General features: G+C 53.6%; 1 protein-coding gene across 2 annotated transcripts in view; it reads right to left on the bottom strand.

The window, feature by feature from the left end:
• EXOC6B (exocyst complex component 6B) overlaps positions 1 to 11,659 on the bottom strand; it is a 187,009-nt gene extending 175,350 nt beyond the window's left edge. For both annotated transcript variants that reach the window (XM_073555069.1, XM_073555070.1), the window contains exon 1: positions 11,506 to 11,659. In XM_073555069.1, the coding sequence (XP_073411170.1) occupies positions 11,506 to 11,594 (89 nt within the window). In that variant the 5' untranslated portion in view covers positions 11,595 to 11,659. The remainder of the gene's footprint in view (positions 1 to 11,505) is intronic.
• Between the last annotated feature and the right edge of the window lie 7,163 nt (positions 11,660 to 18,822).

The raw sequence follows: 18,822 nt of genomic DNA, 5'->3' as shown, positions 1-18,822 counted from the left end.
AACCAGAGCACAGTACTACTACTCCAATCATCTCCCTACAACCAGAGCACAGTACTACTACTCCAATCAGCCCCCTACAACCAGAGCACAGTACTACTCCAATCAGCCCCCTACAACCAGAGCACAGTACTACTCCAATCATCTCCCTACAACCAGAGCACAGTACTACTCCAATCATCTCCCTACAACCAGAGCACAATACTACTACTCCAATCATCCCCCTACAACCAGAGCACAGTACTACTACTCCAATCATCCCCCTACAACCAGAGCACAGTACTACTACTCCAATCAGCCTTCTACAACCAGAGCACAGTACTACTACTCCAATCAGCCCCCTACAACCAGTGCACAGTACTACTACTCCAATCAGCCCCCTACAACCAGAGCACAGTACTACTACTCCAATCATCCCCCTATAACCAGAGCACAGCACTACCACTCCAATCATCCCCCTACAACCAGAGCACAGTACTACTACTCCAATCATCCCCCTACAACCAGAGCACAGTACTACTACTCCAATCATCCCCCTACAACCAGAGCACAGTACTACTACTCCAATCAGCCCCTACAACCAGTGCACAGTACTACTACTCCAATCAGCCCCCTACAACCAGAGCACAGTATTACTACTCCAGTCAGCCCCACTACAACCAAAGCTTTGTACTACTACTCCAATCAGCCCCCTACAACCAGAGCAGAGTACTACTACTCCAATCATCCCCCTACAACCAGAGCACAGTATTACTACTCCAGTCAGCCCCACTACAACCAAAGCTTTGTACTACTACTCCAATCATCCCCGTACAACCAGAGCACAGTACTACTACTCCAATCATCCCCCTACAACCAGAGCACAGCACTACTACTCCAATCATCCCCGTACAACCAGAGCAGAGTACCACTACTCCAATCATCCCCCTACAACCAGAGCAGAGTACCACTACTCCAATCCAATCATCCCCCTACAACCAGAGCACAGTACCACTACTCCAATCATCCCCCTATAACCAGAGCACAGTACTACTACTCCAATCAGCCCCCTACAACCAGAGCACAGTACTACTACTCCAATCAGCCCCCTACAACCAGTGCACAGTACTACTACGCCAATCAGCCCCCTACAACCAGTGCACAGTACTACTACTCCAATCAGCCCCCTACAACCAAAGCTTTGTACTACTACTCCAATCATCCCCCTACAACCAGAGCACAGCACTACCACTCCAATCATCCCCCTACAACCAGAGCACAGTACTACTACTCCAATCAGCCCCCTACAACCAGTGCACAGTACTACTACTCCAATCATCCCCCTACAACCAGAGCACAGCACTACTACTCCAATCATCCCCGTACAACCAGAGCAGAGTACCACTACTCCAATCATCCCCCTACAACCAGAGCAGAGTACCACTACTCCAATCCAATCATCCCCCTACAACCAGAGCACAGTACCACTACTCCAATCATCCCCCTATAACCAGAGCACAGTACTACCACTCCAATCATCCCCCTACAACCAGAGCACAGTACTACTACTCCAATCAGCCCCCTACAACCAGAGCACAGTACTACTACTCCAATCAGCCCCCTACAACCAGTGCACAGTACTACTACTCCAATCAGCCCCCTACAACCAGTGCACAGTACTACTACTCCAATCAGCCCCCTACAACCAAAGCTTTGTACTACTACTCCAATCATCCCCCTACAACCAGAGCACAGCACTACCACTCCAATCATCCCCCTACAACCAGAGCACAGTACTACTACTCCAATCAGCCCCCTACAACCAGTGCACAGTACTACTACTCCAATCAGCCCCCTACAACCAGAGCACAGTACCACTACTCCAATCATCCCCCTACAACCAGAGCACAGTACCACTACTCCAATCAGCCCCCTACAACCAGTGCACAGTACTACTACTCCAATCAGCCCCCTACAACCAGTGCACAGTACTACTACTCCAACTCCAATCAGCCCCCTACAACCAGTGCACAGTACTACTACTCCAATCAGCCCCCTACAACCAAAGCTTTGTATTACTACTCCAATCATCCCCCTACAACCAGAGCACAGCACTACCACTCCAATCATCCCCTACAACCAGAGCACAGTACTACTACTCCAATCAGCCCCCTACAACCAGTGCACAGTACTACTACTCCAATCAGCCCCCTACAACCAAAGCTTTGTACTACTACTCCAATCATCCCCCTACAACCAGAGCACAGCACTACTACTCCAATCAGCCCCCTACAACCAGTGCACAGTACCACTACTCCAATCATCCCCCTACAACCACAGCATTGTACCACTACTCCAATCATCCCCCTACAACCAGAGCAGAGTACCACTACTCCAATCATCCCCCTACAACCAGAGCAGAGTACCACTACTCCAATCATCCCCCTACAACCAGAGCACAGTACTACTACTCCAATCATCCCCCTACAACCAGAGCACAGTACTACTACTCCAATCATCCCCCTATAACCAGAGCACAGCACTACTACTCCAATCATCCCCCTACAACCAGAGCACAGTACTACTACTCCAATCATCCCCCTACAACCAGAGCACAGTACTACTACTCCAATCATCCCCCTATAACCAGAGCACAGTACTACTACTCCAATCATCCCCCTATAACCAGAGCACAGCACTACTACTCCAATCAGCCCCCTACAACCAGTGCACAGTACTACTACTCCAATCATCCCCCTACAACCAGAGCACAGTACTACTACTCCAATCATCCCCCTACAACCAGAGCACAGTACTACTACTCCAATCAGCCTTCTACAACCAGAGCACAGTACTACTACTCCAATCAGCCCCCTACAACCAGTGCACAGTACTACTACTCCAATCATCCCCCTACAACCAGTGCACAGTACTACTACTCCAATCATCCCCCTACAACCAGAGCACAGTACTACTACTCCAAACAGCCCCACTACAACCAGAGCACATTACTACTACTCCAATCATCCCCCTACAACCAGAGTACAGTACTACTCCAATCATCCCCCTACAACCAGAGCACAGTACTACTACTCCAATCAGCCACCGACAACCAAGGTACAGTACTACTCCAAACAGCCCCACTACAACCAGAGCACATTACTACTACTCCAAACAGCCCCACTACAACCAGAGCACAGTACTACTACTCCAAACAGCCCCACTACAACCAGAGCACAGTACTACTACTCCAAACAGCCCCACTACAACCAGAGCACATTACTACTACTCCAAACAGCCCCCTACAACCAGAGCACAGTACTACTACTCCAATCAGCCCCCTATAATCAGAGCACAGTGTGGGCAATCCCACTACACATATTCCTAGGATGATCCTGCCCGCCCCATGTCACCCTCCTCCCTCCTGACAACCGATGCAGTGAATAGGGAATATAGACAAGGACCATGGAGCACTTTCCCCAGGCCGGGCCAATAATCTGTGAGCACCGCGGTGCCCGTCGCCTGCACAGGAAAAAATAAGACACCTAGCGCTATCCGGTATGGAACAAGAGAAGCACAGGAAGTCCGAAAATAGAGAGCAAGTCATCGGGGGCGGCTGCTACCAGCGAGCCTGTCACCATAGATCCAGTAGCCACATCACAGAACACTGTGCCAGGGCAACCTCTGCTCCCTGACCTCCAGGAGGGGGCGCCGAGCAGCCACATCACACAGCACTGTGCCAGGGCAACCTCTGCTCCCTGGCCTCCAGCAGGGGGAGCCGAGCAGCCACATCACACAGCACTGTGCCAGGGCGACCTCTGCTCCCTGACCTCCAGCAGGGGGAGCCGAGCAGCCACATCACACAGCACTGTGCCAGGGCGACCTCTGCTCCCTGACCTCCAGCAGGGTGCGCCAAGCAGCCACAGCACTGTGCCAGGGCGACCTCTGCTCCCTCACCTCCAGCAGGGGGCGCCCAGCAGCCACAGCACTGTGCCAGGGCGACCTCTGCTCCCTGACCTCCAGCAGGGGGCGCCCAGCAGCCACAGCACTGTGCCAGGGCTTGCAATCTGTGATGAACTGATCTGGAATAACAGGCATCAGCGTTGACCTCACACTCCACAGCTACAGACGGTCATTATTCTGAAGCTGTTCCTCTAGCGGGATCCTTCACGATCATGAACTTACTGCAGTGTCATCGCATCGCGAGCTGCAGGTTTTCTTTGCTGGTCTCTACACACCGGTCGCTCAGTCACTAACCCACCTGAGCACCGCCCCAGCTATCCCTCAGGAAGGATTCACCTCAGGTATAGAGCACCGACACATAGACCCAAGCTGCAGCCAGCAGCATTGTGAATACAGCTCTGGAATAGATTGTAGTGTATGACAAAAGCCCTAAGAGTAGAACTCAACACAGGCTCCTGCATTGCGGCTGCGTGCGAATAACGACATCACATCCACCAAGTCTCTTTTTCTAATTATAACCTTTTGTGTATAGAGGAAGACGTGCGAGACACGGGTGAACCGACAGCAGCCAGCGAACGCTTCCTGGCGCTCATGTAGCAGAGCTGAAAGCGTCATTGGGGGTCTTTTCTGCACCAGGATCAGGAGACGACAAGAGTCGGCGACCTGTTCTTGCATCTTGACCTACAGTGCATTTGCCTGTGGCGCTGGCTGACGTCTCCTCCTGAGCAGGGGGCACACAGCGCTCACCAGGTAACAGCAAGGAACCTTGTACAAAGAGATGGCGCCGTACAGGACCACGGTGGTGCAGGAGAGAACATACAGGGGAATACAGCTGTGACTATTCAAGGAGTCAGGAGGCAACAGTCTAAGGAAAACACAAGAAGAACTAGAGGACAAATAGTCAGGTTCCACAGCGAGCAGAGCAGGGAGGGGGCAAAGAGTCAGGCTCTTCCGTGAGACTCGGTGTCTCCCACGGGATGCGTACGCCGCAGTCTCGGTGTCTCCCACGGGATGCGTACGCCGCAGTCTCGGTGTCTCCCACGGGATGCGTACGCCGCAGTCTCGGTGTCTCCCACGGGATGCGTACGCCGCAGTCTCGGTGTCTCCCACGGGATGCGTACGCCGCAGTCTCGGTGTCTCCCACGGGATGCGTATACGGCAGTCTGTGCATCCTATGTGATGTATATACAGTAGTCCCGATGTGTCCTATGTGATGTATATATGACAGACTCAGTGTCTCTTGTTTGATGTATACTGCAGACCTCTGAACTTCACTCTTGAGTAGACCTGCAGTGTAATCTACATCTGTGTAAGGACAACTTACTGCTGCAAGATCTTTATAAAACTGAAAAGAAAAAGAGTCACAAAGAGTTGACTTCAAACTGACCCAAATCTGAAGAAGCAGTTACAAATAGTAACATCACCATCAATCCCACCCAACATCATAGCTCATGGAAGGAAGCCGCCCACCACCATATTAGGGGGAGGTCATTTGGACTACACATAGCAGGATCATTTATTAGCTGATAATTTTGTACGGCCGCAAATGAGGTTATGAATATCCCAATGTCCTGGGCTGAAGAAAGGTTCCCCGGCTCCACAGTCATAACCTATCCCTAGGAAACGACATGTGTCAGACAAGAGAGGAGCAGCACCAGGTCCTCTGCCAATCAGCTGTTACCGGAGCCAGCCGGATGTGATCAGCTGCAGAGCGCAGCTCCACCCTCTGTACTGTGGCTGCAGCCAGGAACTGCAAATCAGCCACTATACAACTGAACACAGAGGATCTGCAGAACCCGCCGCCAATACACAGATGACAGCGTGGTGCTCTCCTCCAGGCCCCCGGAGTCCTCACGCCTCTCAGCCACGCTGCCGGCATCTTCCGTTCCCAGGGATGCTGTGTGCGAATGACCTCTGATGACGTAGAGGTCTCGCGTGATGCTACATCAGCAGAGGTCATTGTCGCAAGGCATCCCTGGAGTGGAAACAGAAGATGCCGGCAGCGCCAATGAGGGCCGGGAGGACTCTGGGGGCTGACCGAGGGTAAGTATCTATTTTTAATTTTTTTATTATTTTTAACATTCTATCTTTACTACTGATGCTGCATAGGCGGCATCAATAGTAAGAAGTTGGTCACACTTGTCAAGCGCTATGCTTATGTGTGACCAACCTGTCAACCACTTTTCCAAGCGATGCTTCCAATCGCTTGGAAAGCGCAAGCATTCTGCAAGCTAAAAACGCTTGTGTTTTACCCGCGTCAGGGAGTTGCGGAAATACTGCGGACAATTCCGCAGCATTTCTGCAACGTGGGCACATAGCCTAAGAGAGCCACCTCCTGTCGGGGCCTGTCTCTCTTTCTCCGTCTCTCTCCTGTCGGGGGCTGTCTCTCTTTCTCCGTCTCTCTCCTGTCGGGGGCTGTCTCTCTTTCTCCGTCTCTCTCCTGTCGGGGGCTGTCGTCTCCCTCTCTCTCCTGTCGGGGGCTGTCGTCTCCCTCTCTCTCCTGTCGGGGGCTGTGTCTCTTTCTCCGTCTCTCTCCTGTCGGGGGCTGTCGTCTCCCTCTCTCCTGTCAGGGGCTGTCTTCTCTTTCTCCCTCTCTCTCCCGTCAGGGGCTGTCTTCTCTTTCTCCCTCTCTCTCCCGGCAGGGGCTGTCTTCTCTTTCTCCCTCTCTCTCCCGGCAGGGGCTGTCTTCTCTTTCTCCCTCTCTCTCCCGGCAGGGGCTGTCTTCTCTTTCTCCCTCTCTCTCCCGGCAGGGGCTGTCTTCTCTTTCTCCCTCTCTCTCCCGGCAGGGGCTGTCTTCTCTTTCTCCCTCTCTCTCCCGGCAGGGGCTGTCTTCTCTTTCTCCCTCTCTCTCCCGGCAGGGGCTGTCTTCTCTTTCTCCCTCTCTCTCCCGGCAGGGGCTGTCTTCTCTTTCTCCCTCTCTCTCCCGGCAGGGGCTGTCTTCTCTTTCTCCCTCTCTCTCCCGGCAGGGGCTGTCTTCTCTTTCTCCCTCTCTCTCCCGGCAGGGGCTGTCTTCTCTTTCTCCCTCTCTCTCCCGGCAGGGGCTGTCTTCTCTTTCTCCCTCTCTCTCCCGGCAGGGGCTGTCTTCTCTTTCTCCCTCTCTCTCCCGGCAGGGGCTGTCTTCTCTTTCTCCCTCTCTCTCCCGGCAGGGGCTGTCTTCTCTTTCTCCCTCTCTCTCCCGGCAGGGGCTGTCTTCTCTTTCTCCCTCTCTCTCCCGGCAGGGGCTGTCTTCTCTTTCTCCCTCTCTCTCCCGGCAGGGGCTGTCTTCTCTTTCTCCCTCTCTCTCCCGGCAGGGGCTGTCTTCTCTTTCTCCCTCTCTCTCCCGGCAGGGGCTGTCTTCTCTTTCTCCCTCTCTCTCCCGGCAGGGGCTGTCTTCTCTTTCTCCCTCTCTCTCCCGGCAGGGGCTGTCTTCTCTTTCTCCCTCTCTCTCCCGGCAGGGGCTGTCTTCTCTTTCTCCCTCTCTCTCCCGGCAGGGGCTGTCTTCTCTTTCTCCCTCTCTCTCCCGGCAGGGGCTGTCTTCTCTTTCTCCCTCTCTCTCCCGGCAGGGGCTGTCTTCTCTTTCTCCCTCTCTCTCCCGGCAGGGGCTGTCTTCTCTTTCTCCCTCTCTCTCCCGGCAGGGGCTGTCTTCTCTTTCTCCCTCTCTCTCCCGGCAGGGGCTGTCTTCTCTTTCTCCCTCTCTCTCCCGGCAGGGGCTGTCTTCTCTTTCTCCCTCTCTCTCCCGGCAGGGGCTGTCTTCTCTTTCTCCCTCTCTCTCCCGGCAGGGGCTGTCTTCTCTTTCTCCCTCTCTCTCCCGGCAGGGGCTGTCTTCTCTTTCTCCCTCTCTCTCCCGGCAGGGGCTGTCTTCTCTTTCTCCCTCTCTCTCCCGGCAGGGGCTGTCTTCTCTTTCTCCCTCTCTCTCCCGGCAGGGGCTGTCTTCTCTTTCTCCCTCTCTCTCCCGGCAGGGGCTGTCTTCTCTTTCTCCCTCTCTCTCCCGGCAGGGGCTGTCTTCTCTTTCTCCCTCTCTCTCCCGGCAGGGGCTGTCTTCTCTTTCTCCCTCTCTCTCCCGGCAGGGGCTGTCTTCTCTTTCTCCCTCTCTCTCCCGGCAGGGGCTGTCTTCTCTTTCTCCCTCTCTCTCCCGGCAGGGGCTGTCTTCTCTTTCTCCCTCTCTCTCCCGGCAGGGGCTGTCTTCTCTTTCTCCCTCTCTCTCCCGGCAGGGGCTGTCTTCTCTTTCTCCCTCTCTCTCCCGGCAGGGGCTGTCTTCTCTTTCTCCCTCTCTCTCCCGGCAGGGGCTGTCTTCTCTTTCTCCCTCTCTCTCCCGGCAGGGGCTGTCTTCTCTTTCTCCCTCTCTCTCCCGGCAGGGGCTGTCTTCTCTTTCTCCCTCTCTCTCCCGGCAGGGGCTGTCTTCTCTTTCTCCCTCTCTCTCCCGGCAGGGGCTGTCTTCTCTTTCTCCCTCTCTCTCCCGGCAGGGGCTGTCTTCTCTTTCTCCCTCTCTCTCCCGGCAGGGGCTGTCTTCTCTTTCTCCCTCTCTCTCCCGGCAGGGGCTGTCTTCTCTTTCTCCCTCTCTCTCCCGGCAGGGGCTGTCTTCTCTTTCTCCCTCTCTCTCCCGGCAGGGGCTGTCTTCTCTTTCTCCCTCTCTCTCCCGGCAGGGGCTGTCTTCTCTTTCTCCCTCTCTCTCCCGGCAGGGGCTGTCTTCTCTTTCTCCCTCTCTCTCCCGGCAGGGGCTGTCTTCTCTTTCTCCCTCTCTCTCCCGGCAGGGGCTGTCTTCTCTTTCTCCCTCTCTCTCCCGGCAGGGGCTGTCTTCTCTTTCTCCCTCTCTCTCCCGGCAGGGGCTGTCTTCTCTTTCTCCCTCTCTCCCCCGGCAGGGGCTGTCTTCTCTTTCTCCCTCTCTCCCCCGGCAGGGGCTGTCTTCTCTTTCTCCCTCTCTCCCCCGGCAGGGGCTGTCTTCTCTTTCTCCCTCTCTCCCCCGGCAGGGGCTGTCTTCTCTTTCTCCCTCTCTCTCCCGGCAGGGGCTGTCTTCTCTTTCTCCCTCTCTCTCCCGGCAGGGGCTGTCTTCTCTTTCTCCCTCTCTCTCCCGGCAGGGGCTGTCTTCTCTTTCTCCCTCTCTCTCCCGGCAGGGGCTGTCTTCTCTTTCTCCCTCTCTCTCCCGGCAGGGGCTGTCTTCTCTTTCTCCCTCTCTCTCCCGGCAGGGGCTGTCTTCTCTTTCTCCCTCTCTCTCCCGGCAGGGGCTGTCTTCTCTTTCTCCCTCTCTCTCCCGGCAGGGGCTGTCTTCTCTTTCTCCCTCTCTCTCCCGGCAGGGGCTGTCTTCTCTTTCTCCCTCTCTCTCCCGGCAGGGGCTGTCTTCTCTTTCTCCCTCTCTCTCCCGGCAGGGGCTGTCTTCTCTTTCTCCCTCTCTCTCCCGGCAGGGGCTGTCTTCTCTTTCTCCCTCTCTCTCCCGGCAGGGGCTGTCTTCTCTTTCTCCCTCTCTCTCCCGGCAGGGGCTGTCTTCTCTTTCTCCCTCTCTCTCCCGGCAGGGGCTGTCTTCTCTTTCTCCCTCTCTCTCCCGGCAGGGGCTGTCTTCTCTTTCTCCCTCTCTCTCCCGGCAGGGGCTGTCTTCTCTTTCTCCCTCTCTCTCCCGGCAGGGGCTGTCTTCTCTTTCTCCCTCTCTCTCCCGGCAGGGGCTGTCTTCTCTTTCTCCCTCTCTCTCCCGGCAGGGGCTGTCTTCTCTTTCTCCCTCTCTCTCCCGGCAGGGGCTGTCTTCTCTTTCTCCCTCTCTCTCCCGGCAGGGGCTGTCTTCTCTTTCTCCCTCTCTCTCCCGGCAGGGGCTGTCTTCTCTTTCTCCCTCTCTCTCCCGGCAGGGGCTGTCTTCTCTTTCTCCCTCTCTCTCCCGGCAGGGGCTGTCTTCTCTTTCTCCCTCTCTCTCCCGGCAGGGGCTGTCTTCTCTTTCTCCCTCTCTCTCCCGGCAGGGGCTGTCTTCTCTTTCTCCCTCTCTCTCCCGGCAGGGGCTGTCTTCTCTTTCTCCCTCTCTCTCCCGGCAGGGGCTGTCTTCTCTTTCTCCCTCTCTCTCCCGGCAGGGGCTGTCTTCTCTTTCTCCCTCTCTCTCCCGGCAGGGGCTGTCTTCTCTTTCTCCCTCTCTCTCCCGGCAGGGGCTGTCTTCTCTTTCTCCCTCTCTCTCCCGGCAGGGGCTGTCGTCTCCCTCTCTCTCCCGGCAGGGGCTGTCGTCTCCCTCTCTCTCCCGGCAGGGGCTGTCGTCTCCCTCTCTCTCCTGGCAGGGGCTGTCGTCTCCCTCTCTCTCCTGGCAGGGGCTGTCGTCTCCCTCTCTCTCCTGGCAGGGGCTGTCGTCTCCCTCTCTCTCCTGGCAGGGGCTGTCGTCTCCCTCTCTCTCCTGGCAGGGGCTGTCGTCTCCCTCTCTCTCCTGGCAGGGGCTGTCGTCTCCCTCTCTCTCCTGGCAGGGGCTGTCGTCTCCCTCTCTCTCCTGGCAGGGGCTGTCGTCTCCCTCTCTCTCCTGGCAGGGGCTGTCGTCTCCCTCTCTCTCCTGGCAGGGGCTGTCGTCTCCCTCTCTCTCCTGGCAGGGGCTGTCGTCTCCCTCTCTCTCCTGGCAGGGGCTGTCGTCTCCCTCTCTCTCCTGGCAGGGGCTGTCGTCTCCCTCTCTCTCCTGGCAGGGGCTGTCGTCTCCCTCTCTCTCCTGGCAGGGGCTGTCGTCTCCCTCTCTCTCCTGGCAGGGGCTGTCGTCTCCCTCTCTCTCCTGGCAGGGGCTGTCGTCTCCCTCTCTCTCCTGGCAGGGGCTGTCGTCTCCCTCTCTCTCCTGGCAGGGGCTGTCGTCTCCCTCTCTCTCCTGGCAGGGGCTGTCGTCTCCCTCTCTCTCCTGGCAGGGGCTGTCGTCTCTCTCTCTCTCCTGGCAGGGGCTGTCGTCTCTCTCTCTCTCCTGGCAGGGGCTGTCGTCTCTCTCTCTCTCCTGGCAGGGGCTGTCGTCTCTCTCTCTCTCCTGGCAGGGGCTGTCGTCTCTCTCTCTCTCCTGGCAGGGGCTGTCGTCTCTCTCTCTCTCCTGGCAGGGGCTGTCGTCTCTCTCTCTCTCCTGGCAGGGGCTGTCGTCTCTCTCTCTCTCCTGGCAGGGGCTGTCGTCTCTCTCTCTCTCCTGGCAGGGGCTGTCGTCTCTCTCTCTCTCCTGGCAGGGGCTGTCGTCTCTCTCTCTCTCCTGGCAGGGGCTGTCGTCTCTCTCTCTCTCCTGGCAGGGGCTGTCGTCTCTCTCTCTCTCCTGGCAGGGGCTGTCGTCTCTCTCTCTCTCCTGTCAGGGGCTGTCGTCTCTCTCTCTCTCCTGTCAGGGGCTGTCTCTCTCTCTCTCTCCTGTCAGGGGCTGTCTCTCTCTCTCCTGTCAGGGGCTGTCTCTCTCTCTCTCTCCTGTCAGGGGCTGTCTCTCTCTCTCTCTCCTGTCAGGGGCTGTCTCTCTCTCTCTCTCCTGTCAGGGGCTGTCTCTCTCTCTCTCTCTCCTGTCAGGGGCTGTCTCTCTCTCTCTCTCCTGTCAGGGGCTGTCTCTCTCTCTCTCCTGTCAGGGGCTGTCTCTCTCCCTCTCCTGTCAGGGGCTGTCTCTCTGCTGTCTCTCCCTCCGGCACTCACCGCAGTGTGGGGCCAATACAGGCCGTCTCGGTGCTCTCGATCTCCCGCAGGATCCGCTCATGTTCCGCCGCTGTCTCCAGCTCCGCCATGTCTGGGACTAACGGCTCCGCCCTCAGAGCGACGTCATCGCGCAGTACGTGCTGCCGTCAAATATGTCACAGGCGCGCTGCCTGCTGGGAGATGGAGTCTCTGTGTGCGTTCTGTCACCGTATCCCTCCGCTCTGGGCGCTGCAGTGCTCTGGCTGTTATCCCTCCGCTGTACACGGCTCCGCACTGGCGGCTCCGGTCAGGTCCTCGTTTACACTTCGTTGTAGGCGCCTCTTGCGGCTTTTTGATGCTTTTCCCTGGAATTGCTGCAGGTTACAATGGCGCTGACACCACCGGTCACACAGGAAGGTTTGTACACTGCTGTAGACTTTATGTATTTGGGTAGAATTCTTTTTTTGTCGCTTTCTCTAATGTAAATATTTCCGCTCAGCGCTGATTGTTCATTGTCACCAGAATGTGGCGTCTCCCGTCTGTCACCGTCCCATCCACCACCGCGACATGGTGAGGAGAAAGAAGAGCGCAACCGACAGTCACCGTAACAGCCACAGCTGTCGGGGACCAGGGGCTCCTTCCCTGTCCCTAACACTAGGGGGTGCCCTAGCTCGCCCGGCTTCCCGGGATACTTCTGAAGGTGAAGATGCCAGGGCCACCACCCTTGCCTTATCTCCAGAGTTAGCCGTCCTTGTGTTCTCTTCCCCCACACAGGGAAGAGGGGGCGCTACTGTGCACCATAATACACCAACCAGACAAACAAGGGTTAACAGAAGACTCCAGGCATGCACACATATAACAGAGGAATGCACCGGGGCGTGGAGGTAGAGGAATATACTAAAATAGAGAAGGATAGGGAATTACCACACATAGAAACCAAGCAACAGTCACAGATAACTCCTCCATCTCTCATATGAACTCCTCTCTCCCTCCATTAGCCATGCAGCAAATGCTAGCTCTGACAAAGATTAGTAACAGAGCCCAGATTATATAGAGAAAGGGAGTGGCTACCGGAGCTCAGCTGTGAGCACAGGGATTTCCAACATGGCTGATTAACCCCTGTTCTGCCAGAAGAAATAAACATTTAAAATTTAGAAGTGCTTCTTCTCGGCCCTGGAGTAGGAGCAATCAGACGCTGTGGTATTCTGGCTCCACACTGTCGCAGTAACCCGGGGGATGGTACCCCCTCTTTGACGAGAGACCTTCGAAACCTCAGTAACAGGCTTATTGGTGTGTGGCACGTGAAAATCCTGGACCGGTCTGGCGGCATGAACATCAGATGCTGGTAGCCACATCCTTTCCTCAGGACCGTACACCCTCCGATGTACCAGATACTGAAGCGATCGACGGACAAGATGAGAATCCAAGATCTTCCCAATCTGAGACTCCAGATTACTATCGTCAATGACAGGAGACGGTGTTAGAGGTAATGGGACAGAACATGCGATGTATTTCTTTGAGGAGAGAACGATGAAATACATTATGGATCCTAATGTGGAATGCTACGGGATTGGCGATGGCCACGAACTTATAAGGACCGATACACCTGGGACCCAGTTTCCAAGACGGAACCTTCAACTTCATGTTCCAAGAGGACAGCCACACCAAGTCCCCAACACACAAGGTCTCCAATCAGCCACACTCCTATTTGGATTCCATCTTCCTCAAATTATTCGTAACCCCCTGCCATATGGTAGAAAGGGAAGATGAAAACCGTTCTTCCTCCGGAAATCCAAAAGGGCGATTACCATTAAAAGAACTAAACTGAGGATGGAACCCAATGTCCCGAAAAACGAGGACTTACAAATTCAGCCTTAGGTAATTAGGTAACTCAGTCCTCCTGAGTCTGAGACACCAAACATCTGAGGTACGTCTCTAGAGTCTTTTTGACCCGTTCAGTCTGCCCATTAGACTGCGGGTGAAATGCGGAAGAAAATGACAAGTGGATCCCCAGACGGGTGCAAAATGCCCTCCAAAACGTGGAGACAAACTGCACCCCCGATCAGAAACAATATCGATCGGGATCCCATGTAATCTAATTACTTCCCTATTGAAAACTTGCGCCAAGGATTTGGCATTCGGTAAAGCTGGCAAAGCGATAAAATGAGACATTTTACTAAATCTATCCACCACCACCAGTATTACAGTATTTCCCGCCGACACGGGAAGATCCGTGATAAAATCATCTGTAAATGAGTCCAAGTTCTGCAGGGAAGAACCCTCAACAGACAAATATGAGAGATCTTTGGGTACCGTCACACTTGGCGACGCATTTCCGGCAACTACTTACCTAGGTGCAGTTCCCTGACTGACCTGAGGATAAGGGGGTCGCCAGAGAGAACTGCAATTTCCTAACTGGAACTGAGACAAAAGTTTGGTTTGCCTGACACCCCCTGAGGTCCATCTTACAGAACCATTTTGCCCCAACAATCTGATTAACCCCTTTACCTCCAAAGGTGGTTTGCACGTTAATAACCAGGCCAATTTTTACAATTCTGACCACTGTCCCTTTATGAGGCTATAACTCTGGAACGCTTCCATGGATCCTGATATTTCTGACATTGTTTTCTCGTGACATATTGTACTTCATCTTAGTGGTAAAATTTCTTCGATATGACTTGCGTTTATTTGTGAAAAAAAAATGAAATTTGATGAAAATTTTTGAACATTTTGCAATTTTTCAAATTTGAATTTTCATGCCCTTACATCACATAGATATTTCGCACAAAATACTTAATAAATAACATTTCCCACATGTCTACTTACATCAGCCCAATTTTGGAACCAAAATTTTTTTTTGTTAGGAAGCTATAAGGGTTAAAAGTTGACCAGCGATTTTTCATTCTTACAACACCATTTTTTTGGGGGGGGACCACATCACATTTGAAGTCACTTTGTGGGGTCTATATGATATGGATCTTTTATTTATAGTATGTGGGATGAGGACCTGGAACTGGACGAACCTAGCGTCGATCAAATTAAACCCCACCCCACTGCCCAGAAATGCAGACACGTCCACCTTAATCCCACCCGCATGGATTACGGCTGGTAGAAAAATCTGTGTCATACCCATGGAGGTGTAGATGACACCCTTGATGCTAACCTCCCCGCAACCTGGGCCATCTAGTTTTCCAGGCAGTTGTTTACTACTGTATGTGGGCGGGAGGGACATGTGCCCACGAAATGGCCCATTTGACCACAAAAAATCACACTCCCTCTTACACCGGATAACAGGCAATTTACCAGAATGGGATGCTGCCCCCACCTGCATGGGTTTTTCAGTAGGCTCATTGCTGACTTCTCTTGACCCCGAACCTCCCGCACTCAGAGGTGACTCCCTATGTCTCTGGTGAAGATAGCGATCAACCCAGATTGCCAGAGACATGGCCACCTCAAGGGAGTCAGGAGTCTCATACAGAACTAAGGCATCCTTCACACTCACTGTAAGTCCCTCACAGAACTGACTACGGAGTGCGGGGTCATTCCACTTCGTGTCCGTGGCCCATCTCCAGAACTCAGAGTAATATTCCTCCGCCAGCCAGCCTCGTTGCTGAAGTTGGCGCAATGTGGACTCAGCTAAAGAGACGCGATCGGGGTCGTCGTATATAAGGCCCAGTGCCTGAAAAAATCCCTCCACCGTCTGACGCGACAGAGTCAGATGGGAGCGAAAATGCCCACGCCTGGGGGGTCCCCCTGAAGGAACCAAACCCCCCCGGTTCATGACATATTGTTGGACACTGTGGACCACTGGCCATCCCCAGCAGCTCTGGAAAGCAGTACATCCTCACTGTCTCAACACTAGTGTTAAGCATTCCGATACGGCAAATATCAGGTATCGGCCGATATTCGCAATATCGGAATTCCGATACCGAGCACCGATATTTTTACAATATCGGATACCGGAATCGGAAGTTCCCATAATGCAATTAGCCACTGTTGTGGCTGTGATTGGCTGCTGAAATGATGTCATCATGATGCGCGGTCTGTGCGGGCCTGCCGGGGGTCTGTATGGGCCTGCCGGGGGTCTGTGTCGGCTGCCGGGAGTCTGTGCGGACTGCCGGGGGTCTGTGCGGGCCATTCATACAACATACATACATACTGTATGTTGTATCAATGTAGTATATATGTAGTATGTATATGTTGTATGAATGTAGTATATATGTAGTATGTATGTAGTATGTATGTATGCTGTATGAATGTAGTATATACAGTGCCTACAAGTAGTATTCAACCCCCTGCAGATTTAGCAGGTTTGATAAGATGCAAATAAGTTAGAGCCTTCAAACTTCACACTAGAGCAGGATTTATTAACAGATGCATAAATCTTACAAACCAAAAAGTTATGTTGCTCAGTTGAATTTTAATAAATTTTAAACATAAAAGTGTGGGTCAATTATTATTCAACCCCTAGGTTTAATATTTTGTGGAATAACCCTTGTTTGCAATTACAGCTAATAATCGTCTTTTATAAGACCTGATCAGGCCGGCACAGGTCTCTGGAGTTATCTTGGCCCACTCCTCCATGCAGATCTTCTCCAAGTTATCTAGGTTCTTTGGGTGTCTCATGTGGACTTTAATCTTGAGCTCCTTCCACAAGTTTTCAATTGGGTTAAGGTCAGGAGACTGACTAGGCCACTCCAACACCTTGATTTTTTGCCCCTTGAACCAGGCCTTGGTTTTGTTGGCTGTGTGCTTTGGGTCGTTGTCTTGTTGGAAGATGAAATGACGACGCATCTTAAGATCCTTGATGGAGGAGCGGAGGTTCTTGGCCAAAATCTCCAGGTAGGCCGTGCTATCCATCTTCCCATGGATGCGGACCAGATGGCCAGGCCCCTTGGCTGAGAAACAGCCCCACAGCATGATGCTGCCACCACCATGCTTGACTGTAGGGATGGTATTCTTGGGGTCGTATGCAGTGCCATCCAGTCTCCAAACGTCACGTGTGTGGTTGGCACCAAAGATCTCGATCTTGGTCTCATCAGACCAGAGAACCTTGAACCAGTCTGTCTCAGAGTCCTCCAAGTGATCATGAGCAAACTGTAGACGAGCCTTGACATGACGCTTTGAAAGTAAAGGTACCTTACGGGCTCGTCTGGAACGGAGACCATTGCGGTGGAGTACGTTACTTATGGTATTGACTGAAACCAATGTCCCCACTGCCATGAGTTCTTCCCGGAGCTCCTTCCTTGTTGTCCTTGGGTTAGCCTTGACTCTTCGGACAAGCCTGGCCTCGGCACGGGAGGAAACTTTCAAAGGCTGTCCTGGCCGTGGAAGGCTAACAGTAGTTCCATAAGCCTTCCACTTCCGGATGATGCTCCCAACAGTGGAGACAGGTAGGCCCAACTCCTTGGAAAGGGTTTTGTACCCCTTGCCAGCTTTGTGACCCTCCACGATCTTGTCTCTGATGGCCTTGGAATGCTCCTTTGTCTTTCCCATGTTGACCATGTATGAGTGCTGTTCACAAGTTTGGGGAGGGTCTTAAATAGTCAGAAAAGGCTGGAAAAAGAGATAATTAATCCAAACATGTGAAGCTCATTGTTCTTTGTGCCTGAAATACTTCTTAATACTTTAGGGGAACCAAACAGAATTCTGGTGGTTTGAGGGGTTGAATAATAAATGACCCTCTGAATAAACTTTTCACAATTTAAAAAAAAAATTAAACAAAGAAATAACATTCTTTTTTGCTGCAGTGCATTTCACACTTCCAGGCTGATCTACAGTCCAAATGTCACAATGCCAAGTTAATTCCGAATGTGTAAACCTGCTAAATCTGCAAGGGGTTGAATACTACTTGTAGGCACTGTATGTAGTATGTATGTATGTTGTATGAATGTTGTATATATGTAGTATGTATGTAGTATGTATATATATATTTTTTTTTACATTCAGCACATTTGCCGGATGATGGGACTACTACTGTCCCATCATTGGCTAATGTGTCAATCACTGTCATTGTAGCAGGCATCGCCCAATGGGACTTGTAGTCCCATCGGACGATGCCTGCACACACACAAGACCCCCGGCAGGCCCGCACAGAGCCCCGGCAGCCGGCACAGACCCCCGGCAGCCGGTACAGACCCCCGGCGGCCCGTACAGACCCCCGGCAGCCGGTACAGACCCCCGGCGGCCCGTACAGACCCCCGGCAGCCGGCACAGACCCCCGGCAGTCCGCACAGACCCCCGGCAGGCCCGTACAGACCCCCGGCAGGCCCGCACAGACCCCCGGCAGCCGGCACAGACCCCCGGCGGCCCGTACAGACCCCCGGCAGTCCGCACAGACCCCCGGCAGTCCGCACAGACCCCCGGCAGGCCCGCACAGACTCCCGGCAGGCCCGTACAGACCCCCGGCAGGCCCGCACAGACCCCCGCACACACAGACACGCATAGTGTCCGCCCACGCACCGCCCACACTCTTCCCCACTCCCGAACAGGATGTGCAAGTAAAGAAAGGGTTTTTTTTAATTCCGATATTTCTGTCCCATTGACTTGAATGGGACTTCCGGTATCGGAATCGGCGATACCCGATACTTTTTGGGTATCGGTCCGATCCAATCCGATCTGATACTTCACGGTATCGGATGGTATCGCTCAACACTACTCAACACTTCTATTGGCCCAAATTGGGGACAGATGCAACAAAATACAGCCGCTCATGTAACACCCGTCAAAGAGTGGGAACGTCAGGGCCTGCTCCCAAGGGTCCCCTGATCTCTTTACCAGTGATAGAGGAGCCTTTCCAGAGGATTGCAGTGTGACCACTGGCCGTACCCAGCAGCTCTGGAAAGCAGGACATCCTCACTGTAGTAGACTACGCTACCCAGTACCCGGAGGCAGTGGCTCTGTCCTCAACTAGGGTGGATAAGGTGGCGGATGCACTGTTGGCCATCTTTTCACAAGTAGGATTTTCCAGGGAGATGCTTACCCACCAGGGGACTCAATTTATGTCTCGCCTAATGGATGCTTTCTGTAAGAAAATGCAGGTCAAGCGTCTGATAGCGAGTGCTTATCAGCCCCAAACCAATGGTTTGTGTAAGCACTTCAATGGTACCCTCAGATGCTACACATGCTGTTTGAGACCCAAGGACGCGACTGGGAGCAGTACCTTCCACACCTGCTATTCGCTTACCGAGAGGTTCCGCAGGCCTCGACGGGGTTCTTCCCCTTTGAGCTCCTGTACGGCAGGCAAGTCCGGGTACCCCTTGGGTTGATAAGGGAGTCCTGGGAAGAAGAGCCGAACCCTTCAGAAGTGTCCATCATGGATTATATCTTGCGATTCCG

This window comes from Dendrobates tinctorius, unplaced genomic scaffold (genome assembly GCF_039654945.1).
Source record: "Dendrobates tinctorius isolate UK_male_01 unplaced genomic scaffold, ASM3965494v1 ptg000216l, whole genome shotgun sequence".
Taxonomy (NCBI): Eukaryota; Metazoa; Chordata; class Amphibia; order Anura; family Dendrobatidae; genus Dendrobates; species Dendrobates tinctorius.
This window is presented reverse-complemented; position numbering and strand designations above follow the sequence as displayed.